Source organism: Tachyglossus aculeatus, chromosome 2, assembly GCF_015852505.1.
Source record: "Tachyglossus aculeatus isolate mTacAcu1 chromosome 2, mTacAcu1.pri, whole genome shotgun sequence".
Lineage (NCBI taxonomy): Eukaryota > Metazoa > Chordata > Mammalia > Monotremata > Tachyglossidae > Tachyglossus > Tachyglossus aculeatus.
This window is the reverse complement of record NC_052067.1, coordinates 166,051,949-166,076,157: the sequence shown is the minus strand read 5'-3', so window position 1 is coordinate 166,076,157 and position 24,209 is coordinate 166,051,949. Positions and strand designations below refer to the sequence as shown.

The window sequence follows — 24,209 nt, the reverse complement described above, 5'->3', positions numbered from 1 at the left end:
TCTCCCAGGACAGATGACTTCTCCCAGGTTGCTAAGACAGAATTGGATCCACGCCATTTCCAACCTTCCTAAGAAACTCAAGCATCATAGCCTGGTGTCTAGAGCCTGGGCCTGGAAATCAAGAGGACCCGGGTTCCAATCTGACCCCGCCACTTGTCTGTGGCGTGACCTTGGGAAATCACGTCTCTGTGCCTCAGTTACCTCATCCTCCAAATGGGGACGGAGACTGTGAGCCCCATGTGGGCATCCAACCTGACTTGCCCCAGGTCATGCAACAGATGGGTGGCGGAGCCAGGATTAGAACCCACGTCCTTTGACTCCCAGGATCGGGCTCTCATCACTAGGCCCCGCTCCTGGGTGAGACCATTGTATTCAGCCGTGAGGACGGAAGAACTCGCTGAAGGTCCAGAGCATCTTAAGCCTCTGTTCTGTCAGGAAGGGGCGGGAAAAACCCGGCCACAGCCCGCCCCGGACTCCCAGTTAGGAGGGTGATGGAAGGCGACGCCAATCTTGTCCCCTCACGGTGCTTGCGTTTAAAAGAAAGGAAAGGGGCTGGGGGAAGGGAGGCGAAGGGCAGGCGGAGGTCACGGCTGTGGCAGGAGAGGCTCATCCTGGAAAACGGATCCCGTGGGAACTCTGTGGCCCAGGTACAGCATTCCACCCAAGTTCGGCTGCCAGAGATAAAGGAAAACTCACCATCAGGGATCTAGTGGGGAAGAAACGCGCTGGACACAGATGTGACATTTCTGGCCACGTTGCTAATAATGATAATAATAATAATGATAATAATAATAATTCTGGAGTTTGTTAAACGCTGAAATGACCTCTTTGTTCTTAGAAGCCCGCCACCTCCCAATCCTCAGCCTCGTTAAAATCCCTGCTCCTTTGTCGCTCCTACTCTCACAGTGAAAAGCAGGCACTTCCTGCACACAGAGAGAAGGAGCCATTTCTGATCAAAGTGACCATGAAACAGTCAGTGGATCATGTTTACTACTACTACTAATAATGATGGCATTTATTAAGTGCTTACTATGTGCAAACCATCATCAATCGTATTTATTGAGCGCTTACTGTGTGCAGAGCACTGTACTAAGCGCTTGGGAAGTACAAGTTGGCAACATATAGAGACAGTCCCTACCCAACAGTGGGCAAAGCACTGTTCTAAGCATTTACTGAGCGCTTACTGTGTGCAGAGCACTGTACTAAGCGCTTGGGGGAGTCCAATTGAACAATATAACAGATGCAATGAGTTTAGTGTAAATACTGTGCTGAAGTGACAGTGACCAGCACAGTGACTTTGTAGTCACCTCAGTCTTTTGCGACCCAGGCAAGTGTCAGAGCCGGGATTAGAACCCAGCTCCTCCGACTCCCAAGCCTGGACTCTATCCATTGGCCATGCTGCTTCAGATCTAAGACCTATGGGTGATTATAGCTCTCAGGTCTTGTCAATCAATCGATGGTATTTATTGAATGCCTATTGTGTGCAGAGCATTCATTCACTCAATCATATTTATTGAGCGCTTACTATGTGCAGAGCACTATACTAAGCACTTGGGAGAGGTGAGTGTAATAAAGCTGGTAGACATGTTCCCTGACCCCAAGGAGGTGACAGTCTAGAGGGGGAGACAGGTATTAATAGAACGAAAAAAGTTATGAATATGGGCATAAAGTGCTGGGCGACTGAAGAAAGGGAGACAGGCATTAATAGAAAGAAATGATTTATGAATATGAACATAAAGTGCTGGGGAACTGAGGAAGGGGAGACAGGAATTAACCATTTATTATGTTATTAACCATTTATAATGTATTTAACATGCATATCTCTAGAGATATGCATGTAATAATGATAATAATAATGATGGTTTTTGTTACACGCTTACTATGTGCAAAGCACTGTTCTAAGCGCTGGGGAGGTTACAAGGCGATCAGGTTGTCCCACGGGGGGCTCACAATTTTAATCCCCATTTTACAGATGAGGGAACTGAGGCACAGAGAAGTGAAGTGACTTGCCCAAAGTCACACAGCTGACAGTTGGCGGAGCCGGGATTTGAATCCATGACCTCTGGCTCCAAAGCCCAGGCTCTTTCCACTGAGCCACGCTGCTTTCCCATGTATGTAAGTATATATTCCGGGTTAGAAGGAAGAGGAGGAGAATGAGGAGAAGGAGGAAGAGGAGGAGGAGAAAGAGAAGAAGGAGGAGGAGGCGGCATTTCCCCAACAGGATGGTTAAAACCTGGAATGAGTGCGGGAGGGAGTTTGTGGGAACTCTGTGTCCGGAAGGCTTCAAAATAGATTCATCTCTCAGCTGCCTGGAGGGGATTAATGAGGTGTGAAGGCAGGGGCATAGACTATATTCATTCACTCATTCAATCCTATTTATTGAGTGCTTACTGTGTGCAGAGCACTGTACCGAGCGCTTAGGAAAGTACCATACAACAATAAGCATACACATTCCTTGCCCACAGCAAGCTTCTCCACTTCAATCCATACTTCATGCTGCTGCCCGGATTATCTTTGTCCAGAAACGCTCTGGACATATTACTCCCCTCCTCAAAAACCTCCAATGGCTACCGATCAATCTGCGCATCAGGCAGAAACTCCTCACCCTGGGCTTCAAGGCTGTCCATCCATCCCCTCGCCCCCTCCTACCTCACCTCCCTTCTCTCCTTCTACTGCCCAGCCCGCCCCCTCCGCTCCTCCACCACTAATCTCCTCACTGTACCTCGCTCTCGCCTGTCCTGCCATCGACCCCCGGCCCACGTCATCCCCCGGGCCTGGAATGCCCTCCCTCTGCCCCTCCGCCAAGCTAGCTCTCTTCCTCCCTTCAAGGCCCTGCTGAGAGCTCACCTCCTCCAGGAGGCCTTCCCAGACTGAGCCCCTTCTTTCCTCTCCCCCTCGTCCCCCTCTCCATCCCCCCATCTTACCTCCTTCCCTTCCCCACAGCACCTGTATATATGTATATATGGTTGTACATATTTATTACTCTATTTATTTATTTATTTATTTATTTTACTTGTACATTTCTATCCTACTTATTTTATTTTGTTGGTATGTTTGGTTCTGTTCTCTGTCTCCCCCTTTTAGACTGTGAGCCCACTGTTGGGTAGGGACTGTCTCTATGTGATGCCAATTTGTACTTCCCAAGCGCTTAGTACAGTGCTCTGCACATAGTAAGCGCTCAATAAATACGATTGATTGATTGATTGACTGATTGAATAGAAATCAGTCGGTGACAGATAAGTGCGTAAGTGCAGTGGGGCTGGAAAGGGGGATGAATAAAGGGAGCAAGTCTGGATGATGTAGAAGGGAGTGGGAGAAGAGGATGGGGGGGGCCTAGTCTGGGAAGGCCTCTTGGAGGAGGTGAGCAGGTGAGGTAGGAGGGGGCAAGATGCTGGACTGTTTTGACTCCTCCATGTTCCCTTCCACATCTCTGACTCTACAATCTTAAAGGAACATTTTAACAGCTTTAGCCAGAAATGGGCCAAAGCGTAATTTTTTAAGCTGAATTTAATCCACAAACATTTAATAAATAACAAGGATCTAATTTTAGCTCTCCCCAGAGGTATTTTTTTATGGTAATATCATCATCATCAATCGTATTTATTGAGCGCTTACTATGTGCAGCGCACCGTACTAAGCGCTTGAGCACTGTACTAAGCGCTTATTATTATGGTAATAATAATAATGACATTTGTTAAGCGCTTACTATGTGCAGAGCACTGTTCTAAGCGCTGGGGAGGGGAAACACAGGGTGATCAAGTTGTCCCACGTGGGGCTCACAGCCTTAATCCCCATTTTACAGATGAGGTAACTGAGGCTCAGAGAAGTTAAGTGACTTGCCCAAGGTCACACAGCAGACGTGGTGGAGTTGGGATTCGAACCCTTAACCTCTTACTCCAAAGCCCATGCTCTTTCCACTGAGCCACGCTGCTTGGTATTCGTTAAGCATTCATTCAATCATATTTACTGAGCGCTTACTGTGTGCAGAGCACTTGCTATGCACCAGGCTGGGGTAGATGGAAGATTGGACACAGCCAACTTCCCACAGAGGGCTAACAGTTTTAATCCCTATTTTACAGATGAAGGAACTGAGGCACAGAGAAGTGAAGTGATTTGCCCAAGGTCACATAGCAGACAAGTGGCGGAGCAGGGGTCAGAGAAGCAGCATGGCCTAATTGTAAGAGCATGGGCTTGGGAGTCAGATGATGTGGGTTCTAATCCCGGCTCCGCCACTTGTCTGCTGTGTGACCTTGGGTAAGTCATTTCATGTCTCTGTGCCTCAGTTATCTCATCTGGAAAATGGGGATTGAGACTGTGTGCCCCACACAGGACAACCTGCTTACCTTGTATCTACACCAGTGCTTAGGACAGTGCTTGGCCTGTAGTAAGCACTCAACAAATACCATAATAATAATAATAAGCCAGGTCCTTTTGGTACTTGTTAAGCGCTTACTATATATCAATCACTGTTCTCAGTGCTGGGGTGGATATAAAATTAATCAAGTTGGACACAGTCCCTGACCTAAATTGAGCTCACACTCTTAATCCCCATTTTTTTACAGGTGAGGTAACTGAGACCCAGAGAAGTGAAAGGACTTGACCCCGATCACACCACAGCCAAGGGGCAGAGTCAGGATTAGAACCCATGACCTTCTGATTCCCAGGCCTGTGTTCTATCCACTGTGCCACGCTGCTTCTCATGCTGACAGCAGTCAGCACACAGTGGGAACTCATTCACTCATTCATTCATTCATTCATATTTATTGAGTGCTTACTGCGTGCAGAGCACTGCCACATGTCTGCTGTGTGACCTTGGCCAAGTCACTTCACTTCTCTGAGCCTCAGTTATCTCATCTGTAAAATGGGGATTAAGACTGTGAGCCCCACGTGGGACAACCTGAGCACCTTTTATCCCCCCAGTGCTTAGAACAGTGCTTTGCACATAGTAAGAACTTAACAAATGCCATTATTATTATTATTATTACTAAGCACTTGGAAAGTACAATTCAGCAGTAAAGAGAGACAATCCCTGCCCACACCGGGTTTACAGTCTCCAAGGGGGGAGACAGACATCAAAACAAATAAACAGGCATCAATATAAGTAAATAGTTATAGATATATACACATCAAAACAAGAAAATAGGCATCTCAATAAAAACTGACTAGTGACCAACTCCTGCTTCAGGGAGAGACAAAAGAGAGTCAAAAGGAGGGGACTTCCTACGATTAATATCTAAATAATTGAAAATGGGAGAATAGAAGACCATTCTTAAATGCCTCCTCCAGTGTCTCCTCCACATGCTCCATTGACTGGGGGGAGCGCCTACCATCAAGCGCTTAGTACATTGCTCTGCCCACAGCAGGTGTTTCATAAATTCAATTAAATGAATGATCTGTGTTCCTGGAGGCGGGAGTGGGCTCGTAGGTGGCCTGGGACCCTTCCTCAGGAGATGACTCCAACCCAGAATATATATATATGTATATATGTTTGTACATATATGTTTGTACATATATGTTTGTACATATATGCTTGTACGTATTTATTACTCTATTTATTTATTTGTTTATTTATTTATTTTACTTGTACATATCTATTCCATTTATTTTATTTTGTTAGTATGTTTGGTTTTGTTCTCTGTCTCCCCCTTTTAGATGTGAGCCCACTGTTGGGTAGGGACTGTCTCTATATGTTGCCAACTTGTACTTCCCAAGCACTTAGTACAGTGCTCTGCACACAGTAAGTGCTCAATAAATACGATTGATTGATTGATTGATTGATTGGAACAGGGGCAGAGACTACCTGGGGTCTCCTCCAGAACTGATCCCCACCGTGAGGTACAGGTTAGCATTAGAGGAGCGAAGTGTGCTGGCTGGATTGGAGTAGGAGGGTAGTGATTTGAGGAAGGAAGGGGCAAGGTGATGGACGGCTTTAAAGCCAATGGTGAGGAGTTTTTGTTTGATGCGGAGGTGGATGGGCAGCCACTGGAGTTTCCTGAGGAGTGGGGAGACTTGACCTGAATGTTTTGGCAGGAAAATAATAATAAAAATAATAATGGTAGTTATTAAGTGCTTAACTATGTGCCAAGCATTGTACTAAGCATGGCGGTAGCTACAAGGTAACCAGGTTGTCCTGTGTGGGACTCACAGTCTTAATCCCTGTTTTACAGATGAGGTAACTGAGGCTTAGAGAAGTGAAGTGACTTGTCTGAGGTCATACAACCCGTGCCTGCTGTGTGACTTTGAGTTGGTCACTTCACTTCTCCGTGCCTGTTACTTCATCTGTAAAATGGGGATTAAATTCTGCTCCCTTCTCCTTGGACTGTGAGTCCTATGGGGGACAGGGGACAGAGACTGTATCCTGCTGGATGACCTTGTATCTATAGCAGCACTTAGAACAGTGCTTGACACATAGAAAGTGCTTAACAAATGTAATAAATGGGCAGTATAAATATAGACAATCAGTCTCCCCACCTTCAAAGACTTATTGAAGGCTCCTCCAAGAGGCCTTCCCTGACTAAGCCCTCCTTTCCTCTTCTCCCACTCCCTTCTGTGTCACCCTGACTTGCTCCCTTTATTCACCTCCCCCATCAGCCCTACACCACTTATGTCCAGGTCTGTCATTTATTGATTTCTATTAATTTCTGTCTCCCCCTCTAGACTGTAAGCTTGTTGTGGGCAGGGAGTGTATTTGTTATATTGAGAAGTGAAGAGTCTTGCTCAAAGTTGCACAGCAGACAAGTGGCAGAGTCGACATTAGAACCCACGTCCTTCTGACTTCCAGGCCATGTTTTTTGAACCTCAAAGAGTTTATAATATGATAAAAGAAAAAAAGCAGATTAGTAGACCACCATGCTTATGCTAAGGTCAGGCAATGAACGACTGCCTTCCTGCCTGGCAGGGCTTAAAGAACTTTCGGGTGTGTGTTTTTGGCTTTTCCTTGGACAGAATCAGGATTTGCATTCATTTCAACTTACTCCTTGAGATCGAGTAGGTCTCCCTATTCTTTTGTGACTCGGAGTTCCTGCGCTGACATTTCTGCTTTTTCGGGTCCCAGCCCAAAGGTTGCCTGCCGACATAAGGAAAAAAGGGAAGGAGACGAGAGAGGAGTCAGAGAGCGATTCGAGTTACTACCCAACTATGATGATCTTTCTCATATAATAATAATAATAATTGTGGCGTGTGTTTGGTGCTTACTATGTGCCAGGCACAGTACTGAGCTCGAGAGTAGATACAAGGTAATTAGTTTGGACACAGTCCCTTTCCCACACTGGGTTCACAGTCCTCAATCCCATTTTACAGATGAGATAAGTGAGTCACAGAGAAGTGAAGTGACTTCCCAGATAAATGCTGGAGTAAAAAAGCCATAAAAATGAGTTTTCTTTCACTTGAAGAACCATGGTTTACAGGACAGCATTTCAAGTCTCGGCCCCAAACCCAAGAAAACAGTGTAGGTTTTGGACTCTAGCACTTCATATTTTTTATTCATTCATTGAATTCATTCAATCATATTTATTTAGAACTTACTGTGTGTAGAGTACTTTACTAAGCACTTGGGAGAGCACAATAGAACAATAAATAGGCCCACAACGAACGTACAGTCCAGAGCAGGAGACAGACATTAATAGAAATAATTAATTTCAATTTACTCCTTGAGATCGAATAGGTCTCCCTATTCAGTCTGTGAGGTAGGAGAGGGTAAGGTGATTGACTGCTTTGAATCTGATGGTGAGGAGATTCTGTGGGATGTGGAGGTGGATGGGCAACCACTGAAAGATCTTGAGGAGTGGGGAAACATGACCTGAAAGTTTTTGTAGAAAAAAGAACTGGGCAGCAGAGTGAAGTATGGACTCCAGTTGGGAGAGATAAGAGGCTGGAAGGCCAGCAAGGAGGCTGATAAAGTAATCAGGGTGGGAGGGGAGAAGTAATTGGATTAACCTGGTAATAGTTTGGATGGGGAGGAAATGGTGGATTTTAGCGACGTTGTGGAGGTGGAACCAACAGGATTTAGTGATGGATTGAATACGTGGGTTGAATGAGAGAGAGAAGGTAAGGATAATACCAAGGTCACGAGTTCGTAAAACAGGAAGGATGGTAGTGCCATCTACAGTGATGGGAAAGTACCGGGGAGTGCAGAGGGTTTGGGTGGAAAGATAAGAAGTTGTCTTTTGGACATGTTAGGCTGGAGGTGATGGAAGGGCAAAGTAGAGATGTTTTGAAGGCAGGAGAAAATGCGAGACGGCAGAGAGGGAGAGAGGTCAGGGCTGGAGATGGGGATTTGGGAATCATCTGCATAGAGGTGGGAGTTGAAGCCATGGGAGCAAATAACTTCTCAACTCTCTCCCAAATATGTCCCAAGTCTCTCAATATAAGCCTTCTGTTCCTGTCTCACAAGCCCACAACCTTGGTGTCATCCTTGACCCCACTCTCTCATTCACCCCACACATCCAATCCATCACCAAAACCTGTCAGTCTCACCTCTACAACATCGCCAAGATCTGCCCTTTCCTCTCCATCCAAACCTCTACCTTGCGGGTTCAATCTCTCATCCTATCCCGACTAGATTACTGCATCAGCCTCCTTTCTGATCTCCCATCCTCCTGTCTCTCCCTGCTTCAGTATGTATTTCACTCTGCTGCGCGGATTATCTTTGTACAGAAGCGCTCTGGGCATGTCATTCCCCTCCTCAAAAATCTCCAGTGGTTGCCTGTCAACCTACTAATCAAGCAAAAACTCCTCACCCTGGGCTTCAAGGCTGTCCATCCCCTCTCCCCCTCCTACTTCACCTCCCTTCTCTCCTTCTCCAGCCCAGCCCACACTCTCCGCTCCTCTGCTGCTGCTAACCTCCTCACCGGGCCTCATTCTCACCTATCCTGCCGTCGACCCCCAGCCCACATCCTCCCCATGGCCTGGAATGCCCTCCCTCCACAAATCTGCCAGACTAGCCCTCTTCCTCCCTTCAAAGCCCTACTGAGAGCTCACCTCCTCCAGGAGGCCTGCTCAGACTGAAGCCCCCCTTTTTCCTCTCATCTTCCTCCTCCCCTCCCCATCATCCGCCCCCCCCGCCCTACCCTTTTCCCCTCCCCATAGCACTTGCACATATTTGTACTTATTTATTACTCTATTTGTACATATTTGTTACTCTATTTTATTAATGTGTATATAGCTATAATTCTATTTATTCTGATGGCATTGACACCTGTCTACCTGTTTTGTTTTGTTGTCTGTCTCCTCCTTCTAGACTGTGAGCCCGTTGTTGGGTAGGGACCATCTCTATATGTTGCCAACTTGTACTTCCCAAGCGCTTGGTACAGTGCCCTGCACACAGTAAGTGCTCAATAAATACAATTAAATGAATGAGTGGGTGTAGATGGAGAATAGAAGGGGACCCAGAACTGAACCTTGAGGGACCCCCACAGTTAGGGGGTGGGGGGCAGAGGAGGAGTCCACAAAAGAGACAGGAGAATGAGCAGCCAGAGAGCTAGGAGGAGAGGACAGTGTCATTGAAGCCGACGTTGGATAATGTTTCCAGGAGAAGGGGATAGTCCACAGTGTTGAAGGCAGCTGAAATGTCGAGAAGGATTAGGATGGATTAGAGGCCATTGGATTTGGCACGAAGGAAGTCATTGGTGACCTATGAGAGGGTGGTTTCTGTGGAGTGAAGTGGCTGGAAGCCAGATCCCACTTCATAGCAGACACACTTTCCCCACCTTCAAAGCCTTATTAAAATCACCTTTCCTTGAAGATATGCTCCCTGATGAATCTCTCCTCTCTCCACCATGTTCTCAGACAATCAATGGTATTTATTGTGTGCTTACTCTGTGCAGAGCACTGTACTAAGAGCTTAGGAGAATAGTAAGTCAGTAGTATTCATTGAGTTCTAACTGTAATGCAGAACATTATACAAAGCGCTTGAGAGGGAACAATATAACAGACAAATTCCCTGCCCAGAATGAGCTCACTGCCTAGCAGGGCAGATAATAATTGTGGCTTTGTTAAGCACTTACTATGTGCCAGGAACTGTACTAAGTACTGGGAGAGAACAGTGCTTGACACATAGTAAGCGCTTAACAAATATGATCATCATTATGATGATGAGGATGATGGCATTTGCATTTATTATGCAAGCTAATCGGTTGGACACAGTTCCTGTCCCACGTAAGTCTCACAGTCTTAATCCCCATTTTCCAGAGGAGGTTACTGAGGTCCAGAGAAGTGAAACTTTTGCTAACCTTCTCACTGGGCCTCCATCTCGCCTGTCTCGATGTCGACCCCTGGCCCACATCCTGCCTCTGGCCTGGAACGCCCTCCCTCCTCAAATTCCTGAAACAATCACTCTCCCACCTCCCCTTCAAAGCCATACTAAAGGCACACCTCCTCCAAGAGGCCTTCCCAGACTAAGCCCCCTTTTCCTCAGCTCCCCCTCCCTTCCGCGTCACCACTTGCTCCTTCACTCTTCCCTCGCCCCTGTAACAACACTTACGTATTTATGTATATATCTATAATTCTATTCATTTATATTGATCCCTTGTATTACTTGTATTGATTACTTGTATTATAATCCGTCTCCCCCCAAGACTTTGAGCCCATTGTAGGCAGGGATTGTCCCTACTGCTGAATTGTACTTTCCAAGGGCTCAGCAGCGTGGCTCAGTGGAAAGAGCCCGGGCTTTGGAGTCAGAGATCATGGGTTCAAATCCCGGCTCCGCTAATTGTCAGCTGTGTGACTTTGGACAAGTCACTTCAGTTCTCTGGGCCTCAGTTACCTCATCTGTAAAATGGGGATGATGACTGTGAGCCCTGCGTGGGACAACCTGATCACCTTGTAACTTCCCCAGCACTTAGAACAGTGCTTTGCACGTAATAAGTGCCATCATTATTATTATTACAGTGCTCTGCACACAGTGAGCGCTCAATAAATATGATTGAATGAATGAATGATTGAAAGCAACTTGCCCACGGTCACACAGCAGACATTAGCAGAGCCGAGATTAGAACCCTGGTCCTTCTGAAACCCAGGCCCGAACTCTATCCACTAGGCCACCTTGCTTCAGTTGCTAGAAATGTTCCCTGCCCACAACTCTAAGCTTGTAGTGAACAGGGAAGGTGTCTATTGTTGTATTGTACTCTCCCAAGCATTTAGGACAGTGCTCGGCACACAATAAATACAATTGAATGATTGACACAAGGAGTTTACAGTCCACATTGTCTATGCCTTTGAGACTGTACCCCTCTATCACTTCATTAACACACAGCATCCCTAACGCCCACAACGCTACACTCCATCTCCTTCTACTCTGCTGCTTTCCCTGTCGGAAATTTATTCTCAAGTTTAATTACCGTCTTCCTCTGGACTGCAAACTCTCTATGGGCAGGGATCATGCACTCCAGCTCGATGGAATTGTCCTCTCCCCAGAGCTCAGTACAGTGCTCTGCACACAGTAAGCACTCCATAAAGATTACTGATTGATTAATAACATTTCGACCCCGTGAGAGATTCTAAGTACGCAGCTCACGGCATGCTATTTTCTGGAAGATCGGATTCAACCGCAGAACCGTTATCAGCTGCTGGTCTGCGTCACTCGGTAACCAAGAAAACAGCACACTCGGATCTGTTGCCGGTCTGCGTCACTTGGTAACGGGAAAGAATCGCTATCAAAACATCTGCAAGGGAAAATGGAGTGGGAGCAATTATATCAGCCACTCCAAGAATCTATCATTCGTGCCCTGTTTCTAGTTAGGGAACTTGTGGTCATAATAATCACAATCACATCCCGGCTCCACCACTTGTCTGTCGTGTGACCTTGGGCAAATCACTTCACTTCCCTGGGCCTCGGTGCCCTCATTTGGAAAACGGGATACAGACTGGGAGCCCTGTGAAGGACAGGGACTGTGTCCAACCTGATTAGCTTGTATCTACCCCAGCGCTTAAACAGTGCCTGTCACATAGTAAGCAAAACCATAAAAAAAGAACATAATCACACCTACTGAGTCCACAAATTATGCAAGGCACTGTACTAAGCAGTGGGAACATAACCCGGATAATTTCAGATGCAGTTATTTGATACTCACAGTCTACTGTGAGCTCATTGTGGGCAGGAATGTGTCTGCTTGTTGTTAAACTGTACTCTCCCAAGTGCTTAATACAGTGCTTTTGTACACAGTAAGCATTCAATAAATATGATTGAATGAATGAATACTATCTAGGGGTTGAGAGGGAGGGAGGAGGGGTAGGGAAGAGGAGGGGAAAGAGATCCCAACTCTGTCACTAGTTTGCTGTGTGACCTTGGATAAGTCACTTAACCTCTCTTAACCCATGGCCCAGTGTCAGGACAGGGACTGTGTCTGATCTTGTATCTGCCCTAGAGTTTAGCACAGGACTTAATGCATAGTATTTCCTTAATAAATATATAATAATGATGGTAATAATAATAATAATAATAATAATAATAATAATGGCATTTGTTAAGCTCTTACTATGTGCAAAGCACTGTTCTAAGCGCTGGGGGATACAAGGTGATCAGGTTGTCCCATGTGGGGCTCACAGTCTTAATCCCCATTTTCCAGATGAGGGAACTGAGGCCCAGAGAAGTTAAGTGGCTTCCCAAGGTCACACAGCTGACAAGTGGCGGAGCCAGGATGCAAGAAGCAGCATGGCTCAGTGGAAAGAGCCCGGACTTTGGAGTCAGATGTCGTGGGTTCAAATTCCGGCTCCACCAATTGTCAGCTGTGTGACTTTGGACAAGTCACTTAACTTCTCTGGGCCTCAGTTCCCTCATCTGTAAAATGGGGATTAAGACTGTGAGCCCCCCATGGGACAACCTCATCACCTTGTGGTCTCCCCAGCGCTTAGAACAGTGCTTTGCACATAGAAAGAGCTTAATAAATGCCATTATTATTATACAATAGAGAAGCACTGTGGATCAGTGGAAAGAGCACGGGCTTTGGAGTTAGAGGTCATGGGTTCAAACCCCGGCTCCACCAATTGTCAGCTGTGTGACTTTGGGCAAGTCACTTCACTTCTCTGTGCCTCAGTTACCTCATCTGTAAAATGGGGATTAAGACCGTGAGCCCCCCGTGGGACAACGTGATCATCTTGTAACCTCCCCAGCACTTAGAACAGTGCTTTGTACATAGTAAGCGCTTAATAAATGCCATCATTATTATTATCATTATTATTCTCTGTGCCTCTGTTCCCTCATCTATAAAATAGGGATTAAGACTGTGAGCCCCATGTGGAACAGGGGCCGTATCCAACCTGATTACCTTGCATCTACCCCAGCACTTAGAAAAGTCCTTAACAAATACCATTATTATTATTATAATTATTATTTTTGCATCTGTTCCATCACCTGTGAAATGGGAATTAAGACTGTGAACCACACACAGGACAGGGACTGTTGTCCACCGTGATTAGCTTGTATCATCATCATCAATCGTATTTATTGAGCACTTACTATGTGCAGAGCACTGTACTAAGCGCTTGGGAAGTACAAATTGGCAACATATAGAGACAGTCCCTACCCAACAGTGGTTTAGTACAGTGCCTGGCACACAGTAATCATAGAAGCGGCATGGCCTAGTGACAAAAGCACAGTCCTGGGAGTAAGAGGTCAAGGGTTCTAATCCCAGCTTTGCCATTTGTCTGCTGTGTGACCTTGGACAAGTCATTTCTCTTCTCTGGGCCTCAGTTCCCTCATCTGTACAATGGGGAATGAGACCGTGAGCCCATGTGGGACAGGGACTGTGTTTGCTTGTATCGACCTCAGGACTTAGGACAGTGCTTGGCACATAGTAAATGGTTAACAAATACCATTTTTATTGTTATTATTAATAATATTATCATATATAATAATGCATAATATAATAATTATTAATAATAACAAACAATCACTTAACAAATTCCATAAAACCCCCAGGTTCCATTATGGCCAAACACTGTAGACATGGCCTGCGCCTGTAGGAAGCCCTCTGAATCCACTGGCAGAATCTGCCTTTCTAGTATTCATTTATTCATTTAATTGAATTTACTGAGCATGTAGTGTGTGCAGGGCACCCTACTAAGCACTTGGGAGATCAACAGAATGAATCAATCAATCAATCGTATTTATTGAGCACTTACTGTGTGCAGAGCACTGTACTAAGCGCTTGGGAAGTACAAGTTGGCAACATATAGAGACAGTCCCTACCCAACAGTGGGCTCACAGTCTAAAAGGAACAATAAGCAGACACATTCCCTGCCCCCAGTGAGCTTATTTTTTTCATGGCATTTATTAAGCACTTACTATGTGCAAAGCACCATTCTAAGCGCTGGGGAGGTAACACGGTGATCACGTTGTCCCACGGGGGGGCTCACAGTCTTAATCCCCATTTTACAGATGGGGTAACTGAGGCACAGAGAAGTGAAGCGACTTGCCCGAAGTCACACAGCTGACAATTGGCAGAGCCGAGATTGGAACTCATGACCTCTGACTCCAAAGCCCGTGCTCTTTCCATTGAGCCACGCTGCTTCTCTATTGTTATTATTATTGTTGTGATTGTCATTCTCTATTGTGTCTCTGCTTATTGTTCTATTGGCCTCTCTCAAGCGCTTCGTATGGGGCTCTGCACCCAGTGAGAGCTCAATAAATACGATCCAGTGTAAGGCATAGATAAAGCCCATACTCCAGCCCATACTTCACTCTTCTGCCTGGATCATCTTTCTATGGAAACGTTCAAGACAAGTCACCCCACTCCTCAATAAACTCCAGTGGTTGCCCATCCACCTCCGTATCAAACAGAAACTCCTCACCATTGGCTTCCAGGCTGTCCATCCCCTCGCCCCCTCCTACCTCACCTCCCTTCTGTCCTTCTCCAGCCCAGTCCGCACCCTCCGCTCCTCCCACTCCAGGAGGCCTTCCCAGACTGAGCTCCTTCCTTCCTCTCCCCGTCGTCCCCCTCTCCATCCCCCCCATCTTACCTTCTTCCCTTCCCCACAGCACCTGTATATACGCATATATGTTTGTACATATTTATTACCCTATTTATTTATTTTACTTGTACATATCTATTCTATTTATTTTATTTTGTTAGTATGTTTGGTTTTGTTCTCTGTCTCCCCCTTTTAGACTGTGAGCCCACTGTTGGGTAGGGACTGTCTCTATATGTTGCCAATTTGTACTTCCCAAGCACTTAGTACAGTGTTCTGCACATAGTAAGCGCTCAATAAATACGATTGATGATGATGATGATGGTGCCGCTCACCTCCTCACTGTGGCTCCAGCCCTCCCGTCTTGCCACCGACCCCCGGCCCACGTCCTGCCTCTGGCCTGGAATGCCCTCCCTCCTCAAATCTGCCAGACAATTACTTTTCTCCCTGCTTCAAAGCCTTGTTGATCAGCCCATCTCCTTCAAGAAGCCTTCTCAGACTAAAAACCCCACTTTTCCTCATCCCTTCTGCATCACCCTAACTCGCTCCCTTTTCTCTTTCTCTGCCCCCCTCCGCCCCCAGCATGTAATAATAATAATAATAATAATGGTATTTGTTAAGTGCTTACTATGTGCAAAGCACCGTTCTAAGCACTGGAGAGGTTATAAGGTGATCAGGTTGTCCCACAGGGGGCTCATAGATTTTAATGCCCATTTTTTAGATGAGGTAACTGATGCCCAGAGAAGTGAAGTGACTTGCCCGAAGTCACACAGCTGACAGTTGGCAGAGCTGGGATTTGAACCCATGACCTCTGACTCTAAAGCCTGGGCTCTTATATATATATAAGAATCATATATATATTTTAGACTGTAAGCCCACTGTTGGGTAGGGACTGTCTCTATATGTTGCCAACTTGTACTTCCCAAGCGCTTAGTACAGTGCTCTGCACACAGTAAGTGCTCAATGAATACGATTGATGATGATTTTATATATATATATATATATATATATATATATATATATATATATATATATATACTATTTATTTGTATGGAATCCGTCTCCCCCCTCTCTAGGACTGTGAGCTCATTGTGGGCAGGGAATGTCACTGTTTTTGTATTGGACTCTCCTAAGCGTTTAGTAGAGTGCTCTGCACATAGTAAGCACTTAATAAATATGATTGAGTGAATGAATGAATCCTCCCTCTTTTCTCCCTGCCCCGCCCCCAGCCCCACAGCACTTATAAACATGTATGTCATTTTATTTATTGGTATGGATTCATTCCTTCAGTCATATTTATTGAGCGTTTCCTGTGTGCAGAAAACTGTACTCAGCGCTTGGAAAGTACAATTCGGCAACAGATAGAGACAATCCCTACCCAACAAGGGACTCACAGTCTAGAAGCAGCATGGCTCAGTGGAAAGAGCCCGGGCTTTGGAGTCAGAGGTCATGGGTTCAAATCCCAACTCTGCCAACTGTCAGCTGTGTGACTTTGGGCAAGTCACTTAACTTCTCCATCCCTCAGTTACCTCATCTGTAAAATGGAGATTAAATGTGAGCCCCCTGTGGGACAACCTGATCTCCCCACAGCACCTGTATATATGTTTGTATGTATTTATTACTCTATTTATTTTATTTGTACTTATTTATTCTATTTATTTTATTTTGTTAATATGTTTTGTTCTGTTCTCTGTCTCCCCCTTCTAGACTGTGTGCCCGCTGTTGGGTAGGGACCATCTCTGTATGTTACCAACTTGTACTTCCTAAGCACTTAGTACAGTGCTCTGCACACAGTAGGTGCTCAATAAATATGATTGAATGAAATGAATGAATGATCTTGTAAACTCCCCAGCGCTTAGAACAGTGCTTTGCACATAGTAAGTGCTTAACAAATACCATTATTATTATTAGGAGGGGGAGACAGACAACAAAACAAAACGAGTAGACAGGCATCAATAGCATCAAAACATAAGAGCAGATCAATCAATCAATCAATCATATTTATTGAGCACTTACTGTGTGCAGAGCACTGTACTAAGCACTTGGGAAGTACAAGTTGGCAACATATAGAGACGGTCCCTACCCAACAGTGGGCTCACAGTCTAGAAGGGGGAGACAGAGAACAAAACCAAACATATTAACAAAATAAAATAAATAGAAATGGAGAGAGAGACAGAGAAAGAGAGGAAAAAATAGAGAAATGGAGGGGGGGGGGCAGAGAAACAGACAGAGACAGAGAAAGAGAGGAAGAAATAGAGAAATGGAGAGAGAGAGAAACAGAGAGGGGGCAGAGAAACAGACAGAGCAGATAATAATAATAATGGCATTTTTTAAGCACTTACTATGTGCAGAGCACTGTTCTAAGCGCTGGGGGGGTTTCAAGGTGATCAAGTTGTCCCACGTGGGGCTCACAGTCTTAATCCCCATTTTACAAATGAGGTAACTGAGGCTTGGAGAAGTTAAATGACTTGCCCAAGGTCACACAGCAGACATGTGGCGGAGTCGGGATTCAAACCCAGGACCTCTGACTCCAAAGCCCGTGCTCTTTCCACTGAGCCACGCTGCTCCTCCCAGAGGACACACTGGGGCTCGCGAGGGACAATGTCACCGTTTATTGCAGTATTGGACTCTCCCAAGCGCTTAATAGAGTGCCCTGCACACAGTAAGTGCTTAATAAATATGATTGAATGAATGACTAAAGTCCTCTAGGCCGTAAGCTCTCTGTGGGCAGGCAATGTGTCTGTTCACGGTTGCAGCGTCCTCTCCCAAGCATTTAGTACAGTGCTTTGTCCCCAGGAACTTCTCAATCATCATCATCAATTGTATTTATTGAGCGCTTCCTGTGTGCAGAGCACTGTACTAAGCGCTTGGGAAGTCCAAGTTGGCAACATATAGAGACGGTCCCTACCCAACAGTGGGCTCACAGTCTAAAAGATACAATTGATGTGAACGAACGATCGAGCAAGCGGAATTACCTGGAGGTGGTTCGGGTTTGGCCGACTGTGACCTGGGCTGTGCCCAGAGGCTGCCCTGGTCCCGGCCCGGGGCCCGGGGTCCGGCCGGCGAGTAGTTGGGATGGCACAGGCAACTGGGGCTCTGGGTCCAAGGGTTATGAGTGCGAGACAAGCTGGGCGGCCGTTCTTTCTCTCTGCAACAGAAACAACCCTGATCTGAGTGGCTAGATCCCAGGCCTGGGAGCCAGAAGGTCCTGGGTTCTAATTCCGGCCCGGCAACTCGTCTGCCGTGTGACCTCGGACAGGTCATTCATTCATTCATTCATTCTATCATATTTATTGGGCGCTTACTGTGTGCACAGCACTGTACTAAGAGCTTGGGAAGTACAAGTTGGCAACATATTCATTCATTCATTCAATCGTATTCCTTGAGCGCTTACTGTGTGCAGAGCACTGTCCTAAGCGCTTGGGAAGTCCAAGTTGGCAACATATAGAGACGGTCCCTACCCAACAGTGGGCTCACAGTCTAGAAGGGGGAGACAGACAGCAAAACAAAGCATATTAACAAAATAAAATAAATAGGATAAATATGTACAAATAAAATAAATAAATAAATGGAGTTATAAATACGTACAAACATATATACATATATACAGGTGCTGTGGGGCAGGGAAGGAGGTAAGATGGGGGGGATGGATGAGGGGGAGAGGAAGGAGGGGGACTTCTAGACTGTGATCCTGTTGTTGGGTAGGGACCGTCTCTATATGTTGCCAACCTGTACTTCCCAAGCGCTTAGTACAGTGCTTTGCACACAGTAAGCGCTCAATAAATATGATTGAATGAATGAATGAATGGTGATCCGGAGGGCATTAGAAGCAGTTTGGTCAAGTGGATAGAGCACGGGCCAGGGACCCAGAAGGACCTGGGTTCTAATCCTGGTTCCGTCACGTCTGCAGTGTGACCTTGGGCAAGTCACTTCGCTTCTCTGGGCCTCAGTTACCTCATCTGTCAAATGGGGATTGAGACCGTGAGCCCCATGTGGAACAGGGACTGTGTCCAACCCAATTTGCTCGTATTCATTCATTCCATCGTATTTATTGAGCGCTTACTGTGTGCAAGAGCACTGTACTAAGTGCTTGGGAAGTACAAGTTGGCAACATATAGAGACGATCCCTACCCAACAGCAGGCTCACAGTCTAGAAGATCCACCCCAGAGCTTAGTACAATTAATAATAATTATTGTTATTGTAATTATATGATTAAATATAAAAACACAGCATAAAATTTAATATATAATATAATATAATATAATATAATATAACATAACATAACATAATATAATATAATCATATAATATAATATATAATGTGCAATATATAATATAATATAATGTAATGTGATATGATATAATATATGATATGATATAATACAATATAATACAATATAATATAATATAATGCAATCTAATCTAATCTAAAATCTAATCTAATATAATATAATATAATGCATAATATAATGTAATATAATACAATACAATATAATATAATTACATATAATTATGTTATTATTATTATTATCTACCTTTTAAGGAAAATTTGGACTTGATTCTCCAGAAATGAGTGTTTCTGTCTTCCCAGGTGACTCGACAAAGCCTTTGATTTTGTCCGTCCTGATTCCTTGCGGTCGTGCGGATTCACCGTTGTTACCTCAGGGCCGCTTTGGAATTCACTTCCAGAATGTCGTTTGTCCCATTCCTCCTTACTCGCTCGGTGGATAGGAGTGTACCAAGCAACGGCCTAAAGAGAATTCCATTATTTATTCATTCATTCAATTGTATTTATTGAGTGCTTACTGTGTGCAGAGCACTGTACTAAGCGCTTGGGAAGTACAAGTCGGCAACATATAGAGACAGTCCCTACCCAACAACGGGCTCACAGTCTAGAAGGGGGAGAGAGGCAACAAAACAAAACATGTAGACAGGTGTGAAAATCATCAGAACAAATAGAATTAAAGCTAGATGCACATCATTAACAAAATAAATACAATAGTAAATATGTACAAGTAAAATAAATAGAGTAATAAATCTGTACAAATACATACAAGTGCTGTGGGGAGGGGAAGGGGGTAAAATGGGGGGGATGGGGAGGAGGAGAGGAAAGAGGGGGCTCAGTCTGGGAAGGCCTCTTGGAGGAGGTGAGCTCTCAGTAGGACTGTGAAGGGAGGAAGAGAACTAGCTTGGCAGATCAATCAATCAATCATATTTATTGAGCACTTACTGTGTGCAGAGCACTGTACTAAGCCTTTGGGAAGTACAAGTCGGCAACATATAGAGACAGTCCCTACCCAACAGTGGGCTCACAGTCTAAAAGGGGGAGACAGAGAACAAAACCAAACATACTAACAAAATAAAATAAATAGAATAGATATGTACAAGTAAAATAAATAAATAGAGTAATAAATATGTACGTATATATATACAGGTGCAGTGGGGAAGGGAAGGAGGTAAGATGGGGGGGATGGAGAGGGGGACGAGGGGGAGAGGAAGGAAGGGGCTCAGTGTGGGAAGGCCTCCTGGAGGAGGTGAGCTCTCAGTAGCGCCTTGAAGGGAGGAAGAGAGCTAGCTTGGTGGATGGGCAGAGGGAGGGCATTCCAGGCCAGGGGGAGGACGTGGGCCGGGGGTCGACGGTGGGACAGGCGAGAATGAGGCACAGTGAGGAGGTGAGCAGTGGCAGAGGAGCGGAGGGTGCGGGCTGGGCTGGAGAAGGACAGAAGGGAGGTGAGGTAGGAGGGGGCGAGGGGATGGACAGCCTGGAAGCCCAGGGTGAGGAGTTTTGGCTTGGTTCGTAGGTTGACAGGCAGCCACTGGAGATATTTGAGGAGGGGAGTAACATGCCCAGAGCGTTTGTTGCGGTAAGTTGTCAAGTTTGACATTCCTTTTACTACTGATGGTAGTGGGTTCTGGAGTTGCTCATGATAATGGAATCTTCCATCAGGAGGGAGAAGGAGAGAGAAGAAGCAGAGGGTTAAAGGGAAAGGGAGAAAGGAAGAAACAAGGACACCAGAGTCTTATTTCAGTTCTGCAAAATTTCTCTAGACTGCAAGCCCCTTGAGAAGCAGCATGGTGGAGTGAGAAGAGCCCGGGCTTGGGAGTCAGGAGGCCATGGGTTCTAATCCCGGCTCCGCCACTTGTCTGCCGTGTGACCTTGGACAAGTCAGTTCTCTTCTCTGAGCCTCAGTTCCCTCATCTGTAAAATGGGGATTGAGATTATGAGTCCCATGCGGGGCAGGAACTAAGTCCAACTTGATTAACTTGTATCTACCCCAGCACTGAGAATAGTGCTTGGCACAGAGTAAGCTCTTCATAAGTAATAATAATAACAATAATAATAATAATAATAATAATAATAGTGTTTGTTAAGCGCTTACTCTTTGCAAAGCACTGTTCTAAGTGCTAGGGGATACAATAATTATAATAATAATAATGATAGCATTTATTACACGCTTACTATGTGCAAAGCACTGTTCTAAGCGCTGGGGGTTACAAGGTGATCAGGTTGTCCCACGGGGGGCTCACAGTCTTAATCCCCATTTTACAGATGAGGTCACTGAGGCTCAGAGAAGTTAAGTGACTTGCCCAAAGTCACACAGCTGACAATTGGCGGAGCCGGGATTTGAACCCCTGACCTCTGACTCCAAATCCCGTGCTCTTTCCATTGAGCCACGACCATAATTCTTTTATTATTAGGACAGAGATTGTGAACTCTAACTTTTTTTTATGGAATTTGTTCAGCCCTCACTGTTTTCTTGTCATCTGTCACCTGGGAAGTAGCATGGCATAATAATCATAATAATGGCATTTATTAAGCACTTACTATGTGCACTGCACTGTTCTAAGCACTGGGGAGGTTACAAGGTGATCAGGTTGTCCCACGGGGGGCTCGCAGTCTTCACCCCCATTTTACAGATGAGGTAACTGAGGCACAGGGACTTGCCCAAAGTCACACGACTGGCAGTTGGCCGAGCCGGGATTTGAACCCATGACCTCTGATTCCAAAGCCCAGGCTCTTTCCACTGAGCCACGCTGCTGCTCTAATGAAAGGAGATGAAAAGAGCCTACCAACCGCAAGGGTAGACACAAGGTAATCTGTCACTGAGGCACAGAGAAGCTAAGCGACTTGCCCAAGTTCACACAGCAGATACATGTCAGGGCCAGGATTAGAACCCTGGTCCTTCTGACTCCCAGGACTGTGATTTATCCACTAGGCCATACTGCTGTTCATCACCTGTCCTGTTGTCATCTGTTACCCGGGAAGCAGCACGACCTAATGAAAAGAGCTAGGGCCTTGGAGTCAGATGACGTGAATTCTAACCCTAGTTGTCTGCTGTGTGACCTTGGGAAAGTCACTTAACTTCTCTGTGCCTCAGTTCCCTCATCTGTAAAACGAGGATAAAATCCTCCTCCCTCAGACTTACACTGTGAGCCCCATGTGGGATGGGGACAGTGTCCAAACTGAATAATCGGGACCCCACCCCAGAGCTTAGTACAGTGCTTGGCACACAGTAAGCCCTTAACAAATACCACAGTTATTATTATCGTTATTATTATTCCATTAGATTCACTGTAGTGAGTGTGAATTTGAGAAGCCGACATTAGGGAATATCAAAAGACTTGCCACCCAATGGGAAAGAAATCCCACAATGGTCCAAATCAATCAATCAATCAATCAATCGTATTTATTGAGCGCTTACTGTGTGCAGAGCACTGTAGTAAGCGCTTAGGAAGTACAAGTTGGCAACATATAGAGACAGTCCCTACCCAACAGTGGGCTCACAGTCTAGAAACAGTGGGCTCACAGTCCAAAGTGAAGCAGTAACTCTATTAAGAAGTCCATGCTCTGATAATATCTACATATCTATTCTATTTATTTACATATCTATTCTATTTATTTACATATCTATTCTATTCATTTACATATCTATTCTATTTTTATTTTATTTTGTTAGTATGTTTGGTTTTGTTCTCTGTCTCCCCCTTTTAGACTGTGAGCCCACTGTTGGGTGGGGACTGTCTCTATATATTGCCAATTCGTACTTCCCAAGCGCTTAGTACAGTGCTCTGCACATAGTAAGCACTCAATAAATACGATTGATGATGATGATGATGATGATAATACATTCATTCGATCGTATTTATTGAGCACTTACTGTGTGCAGAGCACTGTATGAAGCTCTTGAGCACTGTACTAAGGGTTTTCTGATTATTACCATAAGACTAAAGGCAAAAAGGACAAAAGCAGAATAGAAATTGCTTCAAGCTAAGGAGCCTGCATAAAATCTAGCATGGACCAGTGGAAATAGCAGGGGACTGGGAGGTCAGGAAACCTGGGTCCTAATCCAGGCTCCGTCACTTGACTGTTGTGCTCTGCACACAGTTAGCGCTCAATAAGTACTATTGAATGAATGAATGTTGCGTGACCTTGGACAAGTCACCTCACTTCCCTGGGCCTCCATTTTCTCAGCAGCAAAATAGAAATAAAATCCCCACTCTTAATAATAATAATGATGATGACGGTATTTGTTAAGAACTTACTGTGTGCCAAATACTCTTCTAAACGCTGGGGTCGATAATAATAATAATAATGATGGTATTTGTTAAGTGCTTACTATGTGAAAAGTACTGTTCTAAGCGGTGGGGGGATAGAAGGTGATCAGTTTGTCCCACGTGGGGCTCACAGTCTTCATCCCCATTTTACAGATGAGGGAACTGAGGCACAGACAAGTTAAGTGACTTGCCCAAAATCACACAGCTGACAATTGGTGGAGTTGGGATTTGAACCCATGACCTCGGACTCCAAAGCCCGTGCTCTTTCCACTGAGCCACGCTGCTTGGGCTTTCCTCCTTCTTAGACTGGGAGTCCCATCTGGGGCAGAGATTGTGTCCTATCTGATTATCTTGTATTTTTCCCAGTGCCTAGCACAAATGAATTGTTTAATAAATGGAATTATCATGTTTATTCCTCAATCTGGAACCTCACCTTTCTTAACATAAACAGTTTATTAGAAGCAGCAGTCACCCAGTATTATTTACAGAGCACTTACTCTGAGCGCTTACTATAACTGCTTGGGGAGAGCAGTGGAGTTAATAGATATGATCCCTGTCCCCCAAGGAGCTGACAGTCTATTGTGTGTGCCGGGCACTGTACTAAGCACTTGGGAGAGTGCAATAGAGTAAGAGACAAGAACTCTGAACTGAAGGAATTTACAGTCTAGCAGGGAAGACAGATACTAAAATCATTTAAAGATAGAAGAAAGTAGCAAAAGTGGTCATGTAGATATGATTGAGTTCTTAGG

General features: G+C 45.2%; 1 protein-coding gene across 2 annotated transcripts in view; it reads right to left on the bottom strand.

The window, feature by feature from the left end:
- Window positions 1-425: 425 nt before the first annotated feature.
- The window catches only part of LMNTD1 (lamin tail domain containing 1), a 242,410-nt gene continuing 218,626 nt past the window's right edge, over window positions 426-24,209 (bottom strand). For both annotated transcript variants that reach the window (XM_038741112.1, XM_038741120.1), the window contains 4 exons: window positions 19,440-19,654; window positions 17,880-18,052; window positions 6,975-7,066; window positions 426-671 (listed from right to left, as the gene is read on the bottom strand). In XM_038741112.1, the coding sequence (XP_038597040.1) occupies window positions 585-671; window positions 6,975-7,066; window positions 17,880-18,052; window positions 19,440-19,654 (567 nt within the window). In that variant the 3' untranslated portion in view covers window positions 426-584. The remainder of the gene's footprint in view (window positions 672-6,974; window positions 7,067-17,879; window positions 18,053-19,439; window positions 19,655-24,209) is intronic.